The 22438-nt window shown below is 40.8% G+C and overlaps 1 protein-coding gene across 1 annotated transcript; it reads left to right on the forward strand.

Moving 5' to 3' along the window:
• The first annotated feature begins 1816 nt into the window (after positions 1-1816).
• SLC30A8 (solute carrier family 30 member 8) lies at positions 1817-21946 on the forward strand. Its single transcript, XM_053986936.1, has 8 exons — positions 1817-1896; positions 9990-10198; positions 14001-14147; positions 17714-17867; positions 18384-18573; positions 18953-19058; positions 20654-20788; positions 21801-21946. Exons 1-8 carry the CDS (start codon positions 1817-1819, stop codon positions 21944-21946), a joined length of 1167 nt encoding a protein of 388 aa, XP_053842911.1.
• Positions 21947-22438: the final 492 nt, after the last annotated feature.

Below are 22438 nucleotides of genomic sequence, written 5' to 3' on the forward strand. Positions count from 1 at the left end.
AATCAGGTTTCAGGTCAGGTTTATTTTTCTGATATCCTGAGTCTGCAACAGGATGTTGCTATTTGGTAATTTCTGAAGGAAAGATTAGTTGAGATGCTTACAGAGACACTGCAATAATGGTGATACTTATGGGATAAGGAGCTAGGAGAATCTCTCAATGGGTGTGAATTATAAGCCTGTGTCAGGTTCTAGGGTGCACAGCTGGAAAGGCCACCTTTGTTTTCCTCCCTTACTCCCTCTTGGAAGCAGAATGAAGTTGCCCCTTAGTGGTATTACTGGGGTGACAAGAAATGTGGTACTTCTGTTTTGTAAGATTTTTGCAAATGCCCTGGGTCCATACTACACGTCCTTGAACCCGAGTCTATTCTCAAACCAGCCTTGCTGGACAACCACATTTTCAGGTCCACTAAGTGGCATCAACTATAAAAAACATTAAAGAGCAACATTTTATAGTTCTGAAGAAGATAGGAAGTTCCAGGAATGAGTCATAAAATCAATCTCTTCCACCTAATAAGGGTGCATAAGTGGGTATAAGAACCTGGGAAAAGGCTCTCAAGAAAAGGGAATTAGAGCAGCAAAGATGACAGCACATTGTGAAAAAAAAAAATGCATTTCTGCTGTGGCTTATCAGAAAAATGCCTGAGATACAGTCAGCTCCTTGGTTCACAGGTTCCAGGGAAATGTTTGCACAGCTCACATGTGGGAGGCAACATGTGGATCTCTGATGGCATAAGCCCAATTGTTTGCATTTATATGTACAAATGTGCCACCTGTCCCCATGAATTTCAGACAGAATATGTGCTCTGAGAGCTGATGGAAGGAAGGGGCAATCCCAGTTAATCATATTCATATTAGAGTACCTCTGGTAAAAAAAGACTGCAGTATTTAAGTGCAGCCCCCCACTGCCGTATTCTGATCTCTCCCACGAAAGCAGTGCACAGGTAGGGTTCTCACTCACAGTCTGCTTCTGCCAATAAGATGGTAAAACACAACCAGCACCGGTGGAAGATTTCCCATTAGTGCTGAAGGAAATGTCTGAGGTCAGGCTGTGAGAGAGGTGAGGCTGGAGGGCTTCTCCGCCCCTCCAGGGACTGCAGCTGTTGATAGAACTAACAAACTGAATAAAGCAGAAATAACAACCTGCAGTCCTTCCTGCTGAAATGAAGATTTCAATAACCTGTGCTGCAAAAGGCAATACTAAGCAGCCTCTTCTGTTTCGAACCTTTAGGAGAGAAGATGCCAGGGGAAGAAATCAGTCCTTAGAGTGATTGCTCAGATTAAAAGGCTTGCACAAAGCTGGAGTGAGGGAGGTTGACTTTCCTCCCAAGCCAAGCATGCAGAAAGGCAAACAGGCGTTTGGCTGTTTCCAGGCAAATCAGGCTGTTCTAATGACCTTGGTTCTCTCTTTCAGTGCATCCACGCGAGCTCCTTTGTGCACATCCATGAGTGCTCCGCTGTGCTGGACCCTGGGCCTGCGCCCGGGAGAGCACGCACCCCCTGCGTGAACAAAGAGCAGATCCACCATCAAACATGGAAGGAAAAAAAAGAAAAACAGGGAGGGAGGCCCAAAGTCTCCAATCTGACATGCTCAGCAAGCTACTGGTTGGCATGGTAGTGACGCCACCGGCACTAGGAAAGCAGCTTTCTCTCGCAGTTTCTCTCAGGTTTATTGGGAAAATTATTAAAACATTTTCATTTTAAAATATTTGGAAGAGACTTCTGCATAAGTCAAGAGGACATTTCTGCCCATATCGCTTCAGATAGAGAAAAGAGAATTTAAAAGGAAAATACAAGCAAAATCCCATTGACTTTCTTCATGGCTGCTGAAAAGGGTCTTGAAAGAACTTGTCTTGTGAGTGAGAGGGACATCAAGAAGTACACGTTGGCCCTAGACAGGTAACACAACTCTTTGTTTCCTTCACTAACATTTCTGTGTTAGAGCAATATGAGACCACCAATCTGCCAACCGGCTGCAGCAGTCAAAGTCTGGAAAGTTTCACTGTGCATACATGTTACTACTTTCAAAATGTTTTGTTCAATTTTTTCCTTCCCAAACTTTCTTATTAGATATTTGAAGCATTTACTAGACAGCAGTCTGATGTGTCTGTGTCTGTGATGGATCGAACCAATCAACTGTTGAAGCAAGTGTCTCTAGCTATGTATTTTATAAGCTTAGTAGATTTATTGTAGGATGCAAAACCTCATAGATTATGCTGCAATTTTAGGCTGAATTATAATTGTGCTATTGACACCATGTTTGGCTCAAGGTTCCTTCATGCTTGAATGTCTAAATTATCCATTTGGTTTGAAAGAATGGTGATGCTTTATTCTTGTGGATAGTTTGTTTGGCTTAGAGTTAATGTACCGCTTGTATGCCAGTGGTCCAGTGAATAAATGTTTGCTTGAGTGAGGAAAGATCCTCTGAAAACATGAGATACTGTAGATGGGGTTAAAAAGATGACTATAAATGTCTATCACAAAATAGTTTTGCAGTTTAACCTTTTTTCATTCTTCCTCTTGACTCAGACTAGCAAGTATTTTTAAAAGAAAATAGCTGCTCAGTTGCAGCTTAGCACCTCTTGACATTTCCATTATCTCATTGGTTTTCAGGTTATTTATTGCTTGGCTCTCTTAAAACATGTGGGACAGAAACTTGGCGTAAACACTGTCAGTTCAAATGGAAATCTGTCTCTTCATGTTCTTATACTGGGGTCAGTGCCATCGTATTTTAGTCATTTGAATGTCTGGGTTATTATTTAAATATTATTACATGGCTCCATAAATATAGATGGCACTGTCCAAAATTACTTCTGTGGTAATATTTATATTTCAAAAAGATCCCATATGATTCTGCAGTTCATTTTAGTTATTGAAGACACTCAGTGTTTTTTTGAAAGTTTGCAATTTTGTGCGCACAGCTTCAGTGCTTGAGGTCCTTTGGCCCTTTGCAACCTCTGGACCCAAAGGACAACACTAGGCAAACCAATTATATGGTCCCCTGAGACAGGGACAGTTGTTAGGCTGCCTTGTGAGGAAGTATTTTTTCCCCTGGATCACTGGTAATGGGGAATATCCCTGCTAAACAGAAGGGTAGGATACACAATGGGGGCAAGAATCCCTGGCAGCTGACCCTCCCATGTGAGACACACCTTCTGGAGTCAATTTTTTTCTGATAATTATTTCTTAATTTAGGATTGAAATTAGTTGGGGTGAATTGCTGCAGCAATTGCAATTGTTGGACTTATGCTGCAGCTACATGCAATAGCCCCTGAGCTGGAGGGCTGGTCCCAGGACAGCTCCACAGTGGTGGTCCTGAGGTGGCTGAATGATGGAGGTGGTAGCACAGCTCTCCAAAATGAAGAGGACTTGTCACCCAGCCATGTGGCTTTTGTGCTGCTTCTCCATTTTGCTTTTTCTGCCAGATGAAATTTGATTAACTGCACAATTTAATTACTCTGTTCCAGAAATAACAAAAAATGGGCCCCGAGAGCCAGAGTCTCCCTCCTGTTGGAAAGAGCTGGTAACACAGGGGAAGCCCTTGCCCTGCTTCCCATTGCATCCAGCAGCTTGGGGTGCCAGCCCAGTGACCCAGGGTTCCAGCCTGTGAGCCACAGCCAGCCCATGAGGGGATGCAGCCCTCTGGGCCTGGGCTCACAGAGCAGCTGTCTTAAGCCAATAGTAGCAATAGGCTTACCTTAGCCTTTGGTATTAATTACCACATTTTTCTGTCCCCCATGTGTAGCTTTAATAAGCAGCTCTAATGCTTTCAACAGAATTTATTTCACACACAGATTGCCTATTTCCTTGCCATCTCCCAGCCTCTTTCTTTTTAATAAATGCCATCATTATATAGTTTTATCATTATAGTTTTATCTTGACCATGTGAGTAGGAAGCCTGAAAGCTGACCCCTTTCCCTGCACTCAGGGTTGTGGAGGAGAATGTTTTGCACATGCAAGACCAGTCTGTTTTCACTAGATAGTTTGGATGTATTACGGCTTCCCATGTCAAACTTGAAATGCTTAAAAGGGAATAGGCTTCAACTGAGCCCTTTGAAAGTCAGATCAGTTGTAGGTTTATAGTACAATTCATGTTGGGAGGGACCTTAAGAATGTCTCTGGTCCAACCAAGAGATTGAATAATGTTGCTCAGGGCTGTCTCCAGTCTAGTCTTGAAAAAAATCTCTCAGGATAGAAACTCCACAACCTTTCTGGGCAATCTGCTTCAATAGGGAATTAATTTCACAAACTTTTTTTCCCCTTAAATTCAATCAGAACTTGTTTCAATTATGACCAATGACCTCATCCTTCCTCCATGGAGAGCAATAAAGCTCCATCTTCTCAATAGTCTCCTCAAGAATATTGGCAGGTTGCATCTAGGTGCTCACAAAAAGTCCAGTCCCCCCAGAAGTGCTCCAGCCTTTAATCATCCTGGCCACCCTCTGCTGAACCTGCACTGATTTACTGATCATTTCTGTGCTAAGGACCCCAAAGCTGGACACGATATTGTAGATATGGTCTCACAAATCTTTCTGTCCCATGTGCAGGACTTTGTATTTTTTCTTGTGAAATTAGATGGCTCCTGTTGAGCTCTTCCTGCAGACTCGACAGCCTTGCCCTCCAATCCATCAGCTGCACCTCCAGGTTGGCATCATCTGCCAATGTGATCAGGGTGCCCTACACCTCTTCCTCCAGGTAACAGAGGAAGTCATTGCACAGGATGGGTCTCAGGACAGTACATCACTTCCCACCAGACCTGAGGAAGGGTTTGAACCATAATGGTTACAGGGTCTGAAGCTGAGCACTCAGAACTTCCTGCTTCATACTTCCATAAGTCATACATCATTTGTCTTCAAATTAGGTGTGAACTAGGTCTCTGAGATAGTTTTGTTTGGTCTTTTCGCAGTCAGTACTGGTATTAAAACAGAATAAGTTCTTCTAATGACTAATCATTTATATTCTATTTTTTTTTCTATTTGTTATCACCTATATAGTGATCTAGACAACCCTTTATCACGGTCTAGGTAATGGCTTGACCAAATTCCTCAACTTTCCATGAATGAAGACAGGCAAGAGATTTTTTAATTCTTGCTGGCAACAGATCACTGTAAATTGACCAGAAATATTCAATATCCCACTTCATAAATCAGTGGATTTGCATCTGATTGTGCCAGCTATGCTATAAGCTAGATTTTGGGTTGATCCAGCATGGATTTCTTATTATGTTCTTTATCTGTCTTTATATTGTGATTTTGAATACCATCATGCAAGTGAAACTCAAGGCTTTAAGTCTCAAAGTTTTGGTTTTTATTTTGTCTCTGAGACAAAAGACAAGGTGGGGAAAAACCCAGCAGTGGGCAATGCTGATAGCAGGAAAGTTGCATGGAAATGTTAGGATTTGTCTTCATGGAAAAGTTTGTAACACAGGACATTTACCTGTAGGCATTCCTGTCTATAGGCCTTAGACTCCTAATTGGTTCCTGTCTGCCAGGCTCATACCAGCAAGCAAAAAGTTTGAAGTGAACCTGGGAGATGATTTCTTCAGGTGACAAGTGATTTTCTATAGCAAGCACATAAGAAATATTTTGTTCTTTTTCTCCTTTCCTGCAGGTGATATGAAAACTCTTACGAGATCAAAGAGTTCTCATCAAATATAGGCTTTCCACCACTCCTTATCCTTTACAGAATCAATGCTTAGGAGGATGATGGGTGTTTCTTGTGATCTCTGGACTGTGTTAGCTGAGAGGCCTGTGGTTGTCTCCTTTGCACTGGCTTGCCAGCTGGCCCAGTAGCACACAGTAACTTAGCAGACTCAGCAAACTCAAACCCATTGGCTTTGCCCCCCTGCAGATGACACTAGGACCCTGCAGAATGGGCTGTGTCTTCCCAGTACTGGCCATATGCATCTCCATTATGCCCAATTCAGTTTTGCCCAGAAAGAAAATTAGAACCAAGGTAGTAAGTTATATGAAACAGAAATTAAATAGCTAGGGCATCAGCTCAGAAAATTGATGGTTCAGAGGTATAACAATGATACACAAAATCATGAATGATGTGAGGCAGGTAAACAGGGAATAGTCAGTCATTTCTAACAGTATTAGAACTAATTAAAATAGCAGGCAGACAGCTCCAGAGTGACAAAAGACACATTATTTTTACACACATCATAATTAAATTGTGGAACTCGATACTTTCAAGTCAGCCGGGTTTGTAGAATAAAGATCTGCAAAGAGATGTTGGACAGGAGCTCTGGTTCAGAACTGGGGAGCAGTAACCCTCTGGGAATGTTCCTCTTTGGTACTTTGACCTTATATATTCCTTCATGTTCATGACAGAATTTGGATACTTGGCTACATGCACTTCTGGTCTGCCTCCAGGCAGCTATTGTTATAGTGTTATGTAGAAGGAAAACTCTTGACAATACATTTATGCATACAGGGCTAGGCCCTCAAAATGAGGCCAAATAAGATAACTGAGGCATGAATTCCTATCTACTGGACATCTAAATATATGCAAACATATAAACATTTGCCTTTATTTTGTGCCCACAGTAAGAAAAAGGAGAAACTGGACAGCCAGGTTATTAACAGGGTCTTAAATACCTTGAAAATATTCCAGATTGGTACATCAATTGAAATCGGGATGGCGCCAGCACAAGGGAGGTGACAATGGCTTTGATGAATTTTTCTCTGAAGGTAGTTTCATTATCCTTTCAGGCACCAGAAAATTACTATTTTCCCTCATGAAGGAGATGATCTCCTGTGGAAAGCGCAGTGATTCCACATTTTCCTCTTGTGACGGGGGAACTCATAATGGTCTAGGAGGATAGCAATTATTCCCACAAGCCTGCAGATCAAGGCACCCAGCAGAACAAGTGAAAATAAACAGAAAGGAAGTTGTAATAAAAACCTAATGATTTGTGTGAAATCTGCAATATGTATTAATATTTTCTGCTTCCCCCCTCCAGGCATGACTCAGTAGGAGCCTTTCAGTGACATTCCCCTGACTATCTTTTTTACAAAGAAAAGAGAATTTGAAATGGAGAAAAGATTATTTTTTAATCAGTGACTCTGCAATATGCTGGCACAGAGACCTGAAACTCAAAGGCTACATCTTGCTCTAAAATACTATGAAGGAGTTTCTGGTCTAACAGAGCTGATCTTTGCACCTTAAGCTTTTGATTCACACTTTTATAAAACTGCCTCTTAGATTCTTAGATTCTTTTAATTAGTGGCAGGCAGCTTTTGAAAGAGAAAAATAATGGTTACGTACAGGAGCTGGCAGGAGTTTTCCCAACTCATCAGGCCAGATGCTGTTCTGCAAGTTCAAAGGGAGCAGTGAATGCTTGCCACCTCTGGCAACTGGGGCACTTTTATTTAGGTACCCTTTAGACAGAAAAATGTGACATTTGTGGTTTTATACTGTCTCTGTTTGCTTTTGCATCTGTCCAGCAAGGTCTGCGGACAGAGCTTTCCTGCCCCTCAGTGATGCCCTGAGGCTTTGTTAGTTGACAGAGAGACTGAAAGACAAAAACCAAAAGAGAGTGAGATCATAGAGCGACCTATTTTGCTAACAAGGAAAGGACTTGGTGGCTCAGAATATGCAGTGGTAATTTTGGCATTCCTGCCTGAGAGGCTGTTGAGCTGATCATGACTGATGTCATTAAGATGATTTTAATGTTCAATGCCAGCTGATGAAAATTGAGGTAAGGGGAAATTAATTTTACATGCAAACTATAGAAAAGCATTGGAAGTTAACTCCAGAGAGAGATCATGAGAAAGAAAATCTTGCCTGCCCTGATCTCCAGGGGAGAGTGAGAGAACTACAGCATTTTATTCAGCCATCTGGAAGGAATTAATTTGTGGTACCTTCTGTGTCTAATTCATCAGTAAAATATTGTACAAAAATGACACAGTGCACATAAGGAACCTGATAAATGTAAAACTAAAGGACTGGAGAAGGACTGGCTGGTGGGGACCCCAGCTGCCAGATGGGCAGCCCATTCCCTAGACAGTCCAACTCCTATTTATTTGTTGTTGTGAGGAAAATAAAGGAAAATGCTGACAAAAGAACTGAGAAAACTCACTGTCTCCAAGCATCAGACATTAAATCTGACTAGTTGCTCTTTCACACAAGCTCCTCACGTACAGGGGGAATCAGTCACCTCGACTGAGCAAACAGAGACCACATGCTAATCTGGCTGGGAAACAGGCTGACTCAGGGGAACATCGCACCCTTGGAACATTTCAATATTTACAGAACCAAATCCACACTGATTATATTCACTTGCAGGGCTTGGCTGCCAAGGTGGGTCAGCTCTTCTTTCGTCAGTACCTCTGTGATGTTGATGAACATAAAAGGCCAAGGCATGAGCTCTGCAGGTGTCTTTGCCTCTTGCCCACCAGTGTGGGGCATCTGGCAGAACTTCAAACCTGCTGAGCAGCTGCAGCCCCCTCAGGCCACCCAAAAAAAGCAGCTGGAAAAAGCTTGTGATTTCAGTACAGTTTTTTTTTCTGAACATTGACTACTTCAGGTTGGCAGCCACCAGCTGATTTCTTTCCAGTGAGATTTTAGGCATCTTGACACTTCTATAAACAGTGCAGAAACACTACAGAAAGTCACCAGGATTCATGTTACTTCCTGGAGCACAGGTTTCCTTCAACTGAAGAAACAATTCTTCCTAGTCCCAGCGGAAAGTCTGAAATCAAAATGGGGAAAAGCCACTGTTATTACTGGGGAAACTAAGCCCAGTCTCACATCCTGCCCCCAGGCTAATTTCAGACTTGGAAAAAAAAGCAGTGGAGTTTGCTGTGTTCCTGCAAGGGCTAGACACACAGACCTCAAGCAGCTGCAACACGTGGTTATAGGGACGGGGTGTGTGTTCATCTTGGCAGAATTCATCTTCTGGTGCCACAGTCTCAGCACACTCATCACATTAGGAGTAGCTCTGGCAACAAGCGTTGTATTGGGAGAGACAGGGTGTTTTTGCAATTTAAGCTCTTTTCTGTTGAGAGATAAGGAGAAGGGAATATCCTTGCTCAGCAAACCACCCTGGGGCCTCCCAGGGGGAATCTCATGGTTGTTCTATTGAGTGCCCCAAACATCATGGTCATCCAGGAGCTTCCACAGTTGCTGTGCAATGAGCTTGGCCCCAGACCTCTCTACCCCCATCCTGTGTTTCCTGTGCAGGAACACTGAGAGGCACAGTACTGAGGTTTTATGGCAGAGCAGACTTGGCTGAAAAATCACTTTGTGATGGAGCAATGTTCAAAGAGACACTTCTGCTGGACTTCTCACCTTACCATGAATTCAGTGGCACAAATTCTACATGTACTATGGGTTATATGTACTATGGAGAATTGATTTCTTTGATTTTTGAATACTTTGAGATTTTTTTGGCTAATATTTTCTATGCTCAGGCTCTATGCTGAGCTGGAATGTCTCTATTTCTATACTGGAATATTGGTAGATTTTGTACTTATGTGGAAATTTAAGATAAAAAAGTTCTATGTGCAAAGAGAGGAGACAAATATCTTTAGATGATTATATTTAAGAAAAAGAAGTTTGGGGTGTTTTTTTGACTAGTCTTCCTGACAAAGCTGTTGGGAATAAAATACTGAATTTTTAGTAGAATTTTCTCCATGTTATGCTGAACTTGGTAGCTATTTGCATGAGGTATAATTTTTTAAAATCATGTGGTGTGCATGAGATACGCAGCCTAAGAAAGCCACCCTGTGCTTCAGAAACTGCTAAATGATGTAGGAGAGGCCAAAGAGCTGGGAAACACAGTCAGAACACTCATTTCATGTGCAGCTCCCTCCCACAGAGCCTTGCTTGTGCGAGCAAGCCTCTTCTATGACCTGCACTGCTGTTCCCAATGCTGCTTTTACCCTTTGAAAGCATTAATTACATAATTTCTGGGACTGTAGGGCCAGATACCTGAGTAGCCAAGGTTTTTCTTTTTTAACCTTGTATTTCTTTCTATCCCAAAGGATGAGCTGGCTTCAGAAGAATCCAAATGAAGAGAGGCAGCAGCAGGAAGCAGACATTGCAGGAGCTAATCCAGCCTATCACTGTCACAGCTACTCACAGGCCTATGAGAACAGAAAGAGGGAGCAGCATCAAGCCAGGAGGAAGCTCTGTGTAGCATCAGTAATTTGCACCTTCTTCATGATTGCTGAGATAACAGGGAAGTATGCGTGTTCAAAAAGAGCCCAGTCTGGTGCCCAGCACAGCCACATTCCTGCCTTGGGACTGCAGGGACCATGCTGACAGGGGTGAACCCACCTGGCATTAAATAACTCTCCTTTGTCCCCAGTCATTAAAGAATTGGGGGGAGGAGAGGGTTTAAGTGAAATTATCAAAATATTTTCATATATTCATTCAAGGATTGCATCTGGTAGGAATGCAAAGATCAGTAAATGGTCTGAACTGTTCTTCCAGGTCTTTAAGCTTGACTGATGCATGTCTTAGCATCACAAAGGTTTTCTAATAGATTGAGTTACATTCTTTTTAAAAGATTAAAAGATTTTATGTATTTATCCAGGCCAATGAGACCTCAGCACTGATAGAGGCTGCTAGCAGTAGGATCTGAAAATAAATGCAAGAGTCTTTTCAAAATTCAGGTAAATCCAGGGCCAGATTCACCATCTGTTTTTCTACAGTTAAGTCAATGTATTTATATCAGGGCACGTTTATCTTTTAAATTGTCCTGCTGGTGTGTCTCTGGATCAATGGAAGATTATTCCCCTCCCTAATTAGCTTTCACTTCTGGAGCCACCCTACAACATCCCACATAAGTATTTGGCTTGCTCATAGAATATTGGCTTTCATTTTGTCTCACTGCTCTGCTCTCTCCATGGATTCTGTGATGTTTATATCCACCTGATAGTTCCTGGCTCTTTAATTTGCCCTTCTCTGCAGTGAGCTGAGGTAAGGGAAGGCATGGGGAATCCCACAGACTTTTGCCATATGTGTTCCAGTAACAAAAATCAGCCAGGAAGGCCTCTGAAACCCATATTTTCCCAGCTCAGACATCTCTGGAGCCCCATGAAAATGAAACAGAAAGAGTTTGTCTTCCCTGCAATTAAGAAGTGGAGGCACTGAAAGACTTGCTGCATTTCTGCCTTCTCCTCTGGCTGCCAAACCCAGGAGGGACTTCTCCAAGCTTCCCTCCCACGTGCTCCCTCTGCATGAAGCCCTGTTGTTTGTCAGTCACGTGCATTTCCCCCATGAAAACCAGTGCATACTGCTAATCCCCATGCAGTAATTTCCAGTGCCAGAAGTAATGCATTATTAACAAAACCATATAATCAGTAGGTTTAACTTTGGTGAATGTGGCTGTGCTAGAGGGTAATTGGAAGGACAGATAATATGTTAGCTAAATGTTTCATTTTGCTTAATGAATCATGCAGCTTTTTTGCAGTGACAGCTTAAGTAACAGGCTTGAAGACCGTTTTGCTTCAGACCATTAAACTTTGACAAACCAGTTATTAACTGCAGTTACAGACAGCTCTCTGTGGAGATTTTTGTAATTATGAACCATACATTTAATATTTTTAATCATTAGGCAAGACTGCTGTGCCTGATGATTGACCATTGAGTGACTGACAATTTCTACTGCTTGTGGTCTATAAATCTATAAACATCCATTATAGGGAATGGTAAGTCTTAAAGGCCACTTGTTGGGAGTATTGATAAAAAGCTGTAAAAGCCTATAACTATGACACTTATTTTACTCCTGAAGATAAAGAGTATCTTCCCCTCCTCTCCTTGCCCTCTGAGGGCAAACAGCTTCCATGGGAATTATTCTGCTAAACAGAAGAAACAAAGCTGTATCACTCTCAGAGAAGTTGAAAAGTTGTGCTTCTTTGAATGCCTAGATCTTTCCATGATATTTTTTCTCAAACCATCTGTGCTGGCCTTTACCGGTTTCCCAAACAGGGCATTGCTGGTTGAGCCTGATACACTACCAACTCTCTTTGAAAGACAATTACCTTCTGTTCTTCTAAGGCAGATCCATCACAATCTCCATAGATCTGGAGGTATCAGTCAGACCAATACCACCCAGTGTGTAGCCCAGATATGAAAGTGATTTCCAATGATTTTTGGTGGTTAAGGACCAAATGGATTTCCAAGCACTTCCACTTGGGCAGTAGAAAGAAAGATAAACACTGCATGTGGTCTCATGTCAGAGCAGGACATAAAAACTTGATCAGTGAGACAAGTGCTAAGCTAAGCAAACTGAGATCTCTGAAACTCACCCAAGCCATTAGTTATGCCAGCAATACATAAAATAATAATTTGCAGACACTTTTTGAAAGACAGCAAGCTAGCAGCAAGTTTTTGAGATGCTGTTCCACAGAACACGGAAATAGAGTATATAAAATGCAATATGGTTTTGGCCACAGCTTGTGACCTGCATATTTGTTTGCTGAAAAATACCTGATGCCTGGGTTATTAACATGTGGGCACTGCCAGACAAGCCTTCTTCCCCCTGCTAAGCAGAACCACCTCCCTCTTGAGATTACAGTTACCCTGAAAACAGTGAAAGTCTAAGAGATGTGCCATGACGAAAAAGTATCTGTGCATTTACATTTGAGCATGTGCTGGGAAATACTTATTCTGATGAATTTTTCATTTTACCACAAGGAATGAGGTGCCCTTAGATTCTGCAGCCATGCTTTCTCCCTTTTGGGAAGTAACTGAGCAAAATTCTGCACTGAGAAAACTTATGGTGTTAGGTATTCTAATCTAAAATAGGCATACAGAAGGAAATTAAACAGTCCATCCTGCTGGCATGAAAATGCTCCAGCTATAAGGAAACAAGAAATATATCTACATGTCCTTTTGGCAGTGGTATGCTGCCAGAGATTTGAATGAGGTATTTTATGATGGTTTTCAGGATTCATTAATTCTCATACAGGTTGTGGTCAGGAGAAATGAGTGAGCTGAAATTAATTAAATGACTGAAGAATGGAAATGCATTGTCAGATACAGAAACTAGGTGTTTTGGCTCTGTTATTTCACATTTCTACTTCTCTACATTTGTGCTTTGATGAGGAGATTCCCCTGCTGTAATGTGTTGGAAGGACAGTGTCCTGCCTGGGATCCTTGTCTTCTGCAGCCACCAGGAGCTGGGATAGTTTAATGCAAACTTTTAGTTTATTTGGATTTGCCTTTAGGCCTGAAATATGGCTAGAAGAATTTGGCAAAATAATGATATTACTGAGTAAAAGAAATGTGAATTAAAATAACCCAAAATTATTTGAATTTGGTGGGTTTTTTTTCTTCAGAATCCACATAAATCCAAACCCCCACAGAGTAAAATGATATTCATCCACATTTTTGGGCTCTAGCAGGAAAGTTAAGTCATGCATTACAGATTCAAAATGATAGATTGGTCCTGAGAACAGAACATTTTTCTCTATGCCCTCACTAAAATGGTTGATTGCTTATCACAGTTCTTCTACTGGGATCTTTCCATGTATTCCTGTTTTAGTGTTGCCTGTGACAAATAAACAGTCAGCAGGAAGAACATGCATATTTTCCTGTAACAAATAGGAAATGAATCCCATAAGCTAGGTCTCTGAACTGTTGTACATACATAAAAATATCGGTGTTCTGTGAAAAGATAGTGGGAGGATACTGGAAATGTGATTCCTAATACGGAATTTCACAAAAATATGGCTTTTCAGAAAAAAATCTGATAATAAAATAGTCAAACGGTTCAACAGTAATGTACCTACAGAACTAATGTATCACAACTCTTATTGTTCTTAGGTCTCTCTCTAAGAAATTTGGCTTATGTATTTCTATTAATTCATCCCTTTCACTGCACGAATGAGGTACGAAATGAAATATTTTTGAAGAGGTTTGGGTCTTGTGTATGATGACTGAAAATTGAGTGTTCCCTTTGATTCTCAGCAAAACAGGTCTTGAGTTTGATCTGGTTGGCTCAACCTTTTGAGCAGAGCCGTGATCCAGACGGGTGTTTCACACAGGTGGGCAGATCGCCGGGAGCCTGGCAGTGGTCAGCGACGCAGCACACATCCTGGTGGACCTGACAAGCTTCCTGATCAGCCTCTTCTCGCTGTGGCTCACCTCCAAACCTCCTACCAAACAGTTCACTTTTGGGTGGCAGCGAGCAGGTAGCAAACATGTCACATCATGAACATGTGGAATGGGAAAAGGAAGTTATCATAGCCAGGGACTAGAGAACAAGCTGATGTCCAACACAGGTCTTCAGGCATTTAGAGATAGTGCACTAATGCTCCCACAACTCTCAGGACACAAAACACAGTAAAACAGTGCATTTCAAAGAAGTAAAGAGTCACCTCATCTACAAGCATGTCTTTCAGTTCATTATTTACCATAGTTTTGGGCTGGTGCTAACCTTGGTTGAAAATAACAGCAACTTCTCTCAGTGACTTGAGTGTGTAGACAACTGAGCTCTCAACTCATGCAACAAGTTTCTATAAAAGCAACAATAACCATAAAAATTAGGGTTTGCTCCATTTCTAAAGCAAATGATTAAATTATTTTTAAAAGTCCACAATGTTACATTTGTAGAAAAGTGAGATCCTTTAACATTTACCCTGCTCTAGATTCTCTCCTTTCATATCTCTTTATTGCTGTTGGTTTTTATCAGATGCAAACAGGTTCTTAAAATACTCTGTCTTCAACCTAAAAGAACCATTTTACAGATGATACCTAATACCAAAAGCCTGACAATCAAACACAAGTGTTTTTACAAAAGACAAGACACTGGCAAAATACTAACAATGAGAATCATTTTCTGGGATTATGAGTCTGTTCAAGATTTAGACACCTAAATATCAATGCCTACATGCATGTGAGCACCTTTAAGCACAAGGTCAAAGTCTCTGATATATTCAACAGAAATCTTGACTCCATTCAGCCTCCTAAACATGGAGGTCCAGTGGTACCTCCCTAGGATGTCAGAGGCTTATGCATGGGAATGGCAGCTGTTGCACAACACCTGTAGGAACCTGCAGAAGGTGCCAAGCACAAAACCAGGGCCTGTCAAATGTGACCAGACACTCATAGCTAAGAAACCGGTAAGTGTTCCCAGTCAGCCAGTGAAGAAGGGAACTGTGTCAATCACCATTAATTTGATGTCCGCTGTCCACAGAGGGAGCTTAGACACTTAGGTAATGCCTACAGGTAGGCAATTTTTTTATCTCTGTCTGAAAGTAAGTCTCATGTTGGATGTCTCAGGGCTCAGTTTTGTTGCTTATATGTAAATGATTTGTGCCATTTGAAATCCAGTTACCACTCTGGAAGTCAATTATACACCTTGTCAAGCCATGCATAGAGGTGTTAGTGTACCTCAAATTACTCAGAACACCTGTGCACCAGGGTCAAAGACTCAGATAATAAATGCTTCAAGGATGTTTTGTAGTAAAGTCCAAAAACAGCTTCTGACTCCAATGTCTGTAGGCCAAGGTTGATTGTAGCAGCAGAGGGTACCAGGGAAGGCATATGCCATACTGTTCCTGTCTTTCTGTAGCTCCCTAAGTGTATGCTACCAGCTCTGTTGGAAACGGGCTGCTGGGTGAGTGGGAGGTTCAGTATGGCCCAAGCATGGTTGACATTATGTAGACAACACACAGCTGAATTTTGCAGCCTTAGTAAACTACTACTTAACATCAGTTGATCTACCATTACTTTTATTATGTTTATTGTCTCTTATCCTGGGGGGGGGGGGGGGGGGGGGGGAGTGAGAGACCTCTCTTACTGATGTAGGCAGGTTCAGCCACTTCATGTAACTTCATCCTCAGTCTGAACTAAATTATTTTTATTTTGTCATTGCAATGCAGAACTTCAAAACTAATCCTTTATTGCCCATTTTATCCTGGTAGCAAAAAGAGCCTTGCATCAAATGTTAGAAGCTATTTAATTGCATTCCACAATTGTTATCCTGTTTCTTGCTTATTTTCCCAGCTATATTCTCAGTTTAATATGCAGGTGGGCACCTTAATAGAGTAGCTGAGGGCAGCCAGGTGGCAAAGTCACTCTTCACTGACTACCAAGGTCTTGCAGGTGCAGCCCTCCATGACACTGGAGGATGTTTCTTCACTGCTTCCCTCAGACTGATAGAGATTGTCATGAAAAGACTTTTTATGGCAGTGCTCAGGTTTAGCCATCGGAATGCCTCCTGCCCTCCATGCCAAAGCAGTGCAGCTACTTTCACAAACACAGAAACATAATATTGAATAAAATTGATAGTGTGAGCCAAACTATTTTCAGATACAAAACCTCTCTTGCACCTTAATTTTCCTCACCTGTACTCAGAGATTCTCACACAATCCTACACTATTGTTTGCTGTGCTCTGTTAGTGCTAATAGTTCTGAAAAAAAGTGAGAACATCTCAAGTGAAGTATTTAATGCTGCTGAACTGATCTGCAAGCTTAACTAAACTTTTGCCAAGATACTCCATTGAAAATTAATATGTAAAGATTACCACTAACATGTCCTGTTATTGAAGATATGCATAAATCCACACAGGTGGATACATGTGTTCACAAGAGCTCTTGGCTGCTTTCAAGCCAATGATGGCACTGCCATCAACACCTTCAGGTGGGCCAAGGTTGCAGAGGTTGCAGAGGTTCAACCTGCAACTTGAGAAAAATAATTGTAGGATATATGTAAGCAAAACTAGATTCCCCTGTGGATGCACTTCGATCTATTATTTTCCAGTTTTAGGCAAAACAGTTGCCTAAGCTTTTGCAGCCTGCAAAAGAGGGGATCCCCATAAAATTATATAAAAAATCATAAGCTGTTTTAATGGATTGTCAGTGGAGGTCTGTGCAAATGCTTTCTGACTATCTACTGCCTTTCACTTTAATATGAGCTTGCATTTTCTTTGGTATTGTCTCAGTTGTGCTCATTTACCCATTCAAGTCACATGGCAATTACTAGTCCCATATCCTATTAAAAGCATGCTGCACGTTCATATGCACTTCCCTGCACCTCTCCTGTAACAGTGCAATAAAAGCTGGCCTTGGGGACTGGATTTATTTGAGCCCAACTCAAAGCCAATAGAGACAAAATTAAATTTTGCTACCTCAGGGAAAAAAATAACTTCTTTTGTTCTCATCACAGCTGGTGGCACAAAAATTACTTTGTGGCATTGGCAGAATGAGTTCTAGGATAAGTTTTGCTGACAGGAGCTCGTTGGGAGCTGCTACTGTCTTTCTGAAATGTGAAGTGGTGAGAGGTGTGCAGAAACAGGGGAGGCTGTGCCTCTCTCCTTCCTTCAAACCTCTGCTCTTGTGATGAAGATAATCTTGTTGAGAGAGGAGGGCTGGTCTTTATGGGTTTCACACCGCAGTCAGGGCCAGGCAAACTCCTTTTGTTCCTCCCAGAACTCCCCAAATGATCCTTTACATATCTCCAATTTCTTAGAATGTTGCATGAACTCAGCACTGGAAAGGGGACAAAAGCAGGAGTAGGTAGAACAGGGTTAGGCCATCACATGCACAAGGCTACCCTGGATAGCCACTGGATTTACTATGATCAAAAAGGAGGTTGGCCCATTCTTTGTGAGCTTTAAGACTGCCAGCATACATGAAGCAGCTCTCCTGGCTATAAAGCTCATACACCTGGAACCATTATCATCAGCCTCTTAAATTTCTTTGCATTCTTATTCTGACTGTTAAAATCAGTTTGTTTTTTTTTTTTCATTCCTAGAAATTCTGGGAGCTTTGATGTCTATGATAATAGTTTGGATGGTGACTGGTGTGTTGACATATTTGGCTTGCATGAGGCTGCTGCACCCAGATTATGATATTGATGCTACAGTGATGCTCATTACCTCTGCTTGTGCTGTGCTCGTCAACATCCTGTAAGTTATTTTGTTCTCCTCTCATATGACATTTGAACCTTGAACCTGCTGCTGTAATTCAATTAAAAAAAAACTGTAGAGAGATAATGGCCTCAAAAATATTAAGTATTGATGAGCTCTATGAGGATATGGAAAGGGGTCAAAAAGAGAGGTCCTGCTTCTCATTGGAAGTTGCAGTTGTTCTCCTTTCTGTTAGCTGCCACACTGGGAAGGCAAATGAATCTACAAACCCCAGGAAAAGATTATTCTTCATCTCTCTTTTTATTAGATGTCAGAATATTCAAGAACTCTATAGAAAATGAGGCCTCATTAATTATCCCATTCACAGACTTTCTTGATTATGCAAATCATTGAAAACCTAGGAATTGTCTGCTCAGCCACCTCTGCATTTCTACTTAATGTGTCAGATTTTACTGTTCAGCATTCATAAGTCACAGGGGTGGTGATGTGTATGACCTCAGTGCTTTCAGAGATGCAGTATATCCTCTGATATTTGCAGCTTTACATCTCTTGCAGACTAAGCCTAATTCTGCACCAGACTGGCCACAGGCACAGCCATGGGCTACAAGCCAGGGAACGCATGTCAGCCCCTCTGGAAAAGCCAGCTCTGAGCAATGCCAGCCTGCAGGCAGCCTTTGTGCATACCATTGGAGATCTATTCCAGAGTATTAGTGTGCTAATTAGTGCACTTATCATCTTCTTTAAGGTTGGTTTTATTAGTTCATATGCCTGCCTTGCAATCAAGGGTAAGTACTATTTTCACAGTGTTGTGACACTAGGTACTATGTAAATATTTCCTCTGTTTTAATCATACACACTGTAATTGTATTAAAGAGAATTATTCTTGGGAACTGAAATAACTGTTGAGAGTGTAACCCTTGCTTCTTGCTGTTTCAACTGGATATTTTGGTGTCTCCCTTTCTTCATCTGTAACACCTTCATTCCTTGTGCTGAGGCTCCCTAACAGGCAAAGGAGGCAAGCACTCGTTCTGTACTAGATGAATGGAATTTATTATTCTTTCATGGTAACTAATTAAAAATTACAATAATGACATTAACACAGTGGTCTGTTCATATTTTTCTAGCCACAGTACAAAATAGCTGACCCAATCTGCACATTTGTGTTTTCCATCTTTGTTTTGGCAACTACCGTCACGATTTTAAGGGATATTTTAACTATGCTAATGGAAGGTAGGACCTGATTCCAGAATCAATACACTTGCATTTTTTTTCTGTTGCTTTCTCCATGATGCTTACATATGTTGAAAAAAAAGTATAATAGCACATTTCTGTCAGTTTCTGATATTCTTATGATTCTGATCACACTTTAAACCTACTTCTAATTCTAATTAAAATTGTTTTCTTCCATTACATTAGGTTTACACAAAGGCCAGTTTTTGTAAAAACCTTTGTACTGGTATTTTGCTAATGAGCTCTGAGTTGCTTTTGTTTGCCATATGTGTAGCATTTCTTTCTATCACCCCTTTGGCATATGAGATGCCTACTTACCTTGTTCGTTGTGTATTTCCTTTACCCATGTGAAATATAAGTCTTTGCCAAGAAAAAGTGCTTGAACTGTGCTTTGAACTGTGTATGTGAAATAGGCTGAATGCAAGAGACAGAAGTTTAAAAGATTTTTGGTTACATGAGTCCAGAAAAGCAAGCTGTTGGAGCTTTCCAGTTGCATTCCAGTGCATGAGAATAGACAATTCTCAGCACAGCAGCAGCAAGAGACAGGCTTAGCAATATTTAATCCTGTCAGCTGTGGACCTGAATATTTGATTTGCAAGGCCAAATGATTTGAGCAGTCACAGATGCATGTTTTTACCTTACTCACATTGAATAATATAATGCAACCTCTTTCTCAACTGTGAAGACATGAGGATTAAAGGGAACAGTAGCTCTAAAAGTGCAAGTTTTGAATGGGGACTCAGTGTGATTGCCTGCATGGCTATTTCTTCTTTCACTTGCACCTACTGCTGTTTCAAGAAATAAAATATCTGTCAAAAAAAGTTAAATATCTGTTATAAAATTCTATTACAGTAGTTTCATTTGAGTGTTAGTTTGCTTTCAGTGATTGTGAGATAGAGATTCTTCCATGTAGAAGTGTACTTAGGCAAGAGTATGGCAACTGACTGTATTTTGGCTGCCAAAATAGCAGATCTCATGGTTACTGGGGAAAAAAAAAAATCAAACTACCAGGAAGGAGGAGCAACCCCTGACACTCAGGAGTCTCTTTCAAAAAGCAGTGACTCCCAGCTTCTGTAAGCAGTGCTGACATGCCAAAGTCAGCAGTGCTCTGCTCCCCTCTGCACAAAGCCCATTGTCCTCCTGGGGAACTCTCTGGGCAGTGTTCTATCTCCTAAGTTGAATATTCTGCCCAGAATTTTCTGAAAATAAATTGTATGCTGGAGCTGCTGTTTCACTTTACTGATCCAAGTGGAGCATGATGAGTTCATGCTGTTCATGTAGGCATAGAGATGCACTTACAAAAGACGGTACAAAACCACGACACGGTCTGGCTAAACAGCTCACTACCCTTTGTAAACTGGACATTCAGACTGTCCCCTAAAACATGCATGGGTCTCACCCTTCCATGGAGAAGTTCAAAACAAGGAATAAGATTATACAGCACAGTGAACTCCAAAATAGATGGGCTTTTCAAAGCATTGAATACTTTTATAAAAATTATCTAAGTGAATAAAGATTCATGATTCATTTTCCTCTATTGATCACAATTCTTATCCCTTAAAAATATTGTTTTTACATCAATTTCTCCTTTCCAGGAACATCAAAAGGATTTGCTTATGATGCTGTAAAAGCAAGAATTTTAACAGTTGACAAAGTGGAGTCTGTTCACGACCTTCATCTTTGGTCTCTGACAATTAATCAAACTGCTCTCTCTGCTCACATTGCCACAGGTCAGTAAATTTCTGTAAGCAGGGAGTAACTATTCAGCTGCTGTCTAGCAAAGGTCAGTCTTCCTTGATTTAGATTAAGATGACTGTATATCTGTTGCTTGTTAAAAAAAAATCGTCATAATTTAGTTGGAAAAATAAAATCAACAATAATAACAAATAAAGCTCTCAGATCCTCCTCCCAGAAACCTTGTCTAAACAACAGGGACCTCTACTTAGCCCAAAATTTGAAAACTGCAGAGGCTGTGGGACAACAAAGTAAATGACAAGATATTTAAAATAAATTAAAAGAATTAGACTCAAACCGGATTTTTATCACAATTTTATCAAACTTGAAAACTGTTGATCTCTACAAGAAATTCTTACAGGGCCAATATGCATTCCTGATGTATCTCCAGAAGTAAAACAATCTTTAAAAATAAATGAAGTTTAGAGGTAGCTCCAGTTCATATTTTAAAATATTATTTTAAATTGTAGTTCTTATTCCAGTTGACAAACTGTCCACTACTCAGGTCAATTTTCTTATCTATTTGTCAGCTTTTTATGTATTAAGAAAAAAAAAAAGCCAGCTGTGTTTGGCCAAGGACAGGGCTAGAGGTAAAGTCCTCCATGGAGTCCCCACTTTCCAAAAACAGAGGGTCTATCAGCCACCCAAATCACTTGACACTGCTGCTGCTCCCTGACTGGATGAACTAATCTTTATTAAGTATTTCTGCTTTCCTCCAGTCTTTTGCCAAACTGAATTTCTATGGTGATTATTTAACTTAGCTTAACTCTTGCCAAAATTGCATATTCCAACCACATTTGAATGAACAAAGGTTTACTGACATGGAGGTTCCTGAAAGGAGGATAAAAAGGACAAGAAACACTTTTCAAACAAACCTCTTGTTAAAAGTTTCTATCCTATAAGTATACAATATCTATATTAGATATCAATGTCTATATTAGAAGTATACAATATTTTAAAGTATTATCAAAATGTATGTTTTGACTACTTTCTGCTTGCTATCTGTAGCAGACTCAACAGACAGCCAGAAGATTTTGAGAGATGTTACCCAAGCCCTCTTTGAGCACTACAGCTTCCACTCCATCACCATTCAGATTGAATCAGGAGAGGATCAGAAACCAGACTGTGTCTTCTGCCAAGAGCCCGAGGATTAAAGGCAGCAGTGTGCTATGCCAAATAACCATCACCCCTCTTACAGGCCAATGGAGACTATATGTGCTGGTTGAATGTAATTGATTAACAACAAATGGTAATTAGCTGACATAACAAGCCCTGCCATTGCAAGCAGAGCATGGGCCTTTCTTTGTTGGTATCATCTACAATGAGAGAACAAGTATTAAATCCAGCCATTTGCTAGATTGCTTGTCCATCAGCTGTTTCTTTCAATTACAAGAGAAATATCTAAATTATTCTTGACTAGACCAGCATATTGGCAGTAAAGCAACATTTAGAGTGCCTGTCTGTAATTACAGGTAACAAAAAACTAATCAACCTTCAAATTACCAATGGACAAATTATCACAGGTGTAATGAAATGTGAGTTTCGTGTAAGCAAACTCAGCACTCACTCAGGATGAAAGAGAAAAATTTAATTATTACAAGAGTTGAAGAAATCTGGGGAAGAAAGTGATGATGCTTTCCCTGTCT

The sequence above is a fragment of the Vidua macroura genome, chromosome 1 (assembly GCF_024509145.1).
Source record: "Vidua macroura isolate BioBank_ID:100142 chromosome 1, ASM2450914v1, whole genome shotgun sequence".
In the NCBI taxonomy this organism is placed as follows: Eukaryota; Metazoa; Chordata; class Aves; order Passeriformes; family Viduidae; genus Vidua; species Vidua macroura.

Coding starts and splice junctions, on each gene's coding strand:
- SLC30A8 (XM_053986936.1), top strand. CDS start 1,817: ATGGCTGCTGAAAAGGGTCTTGAAAGAACTTGTCTTGTGAGTGAGAGG. Junction 1,897..9,989: donor TACACGTTGGCCCTAGACAG/GTAACACAACTC, acceptor TCTATCCCAAAG/GATGAGCTGGCTTCAGAAGA. Junction 10,199..14,000: donor GATAACAGGGAAGTATGCGT/GTTCAAAAAGAG, acceptor TGTTTCACACAG/GTGGGCAGATCGCCGGGAGC.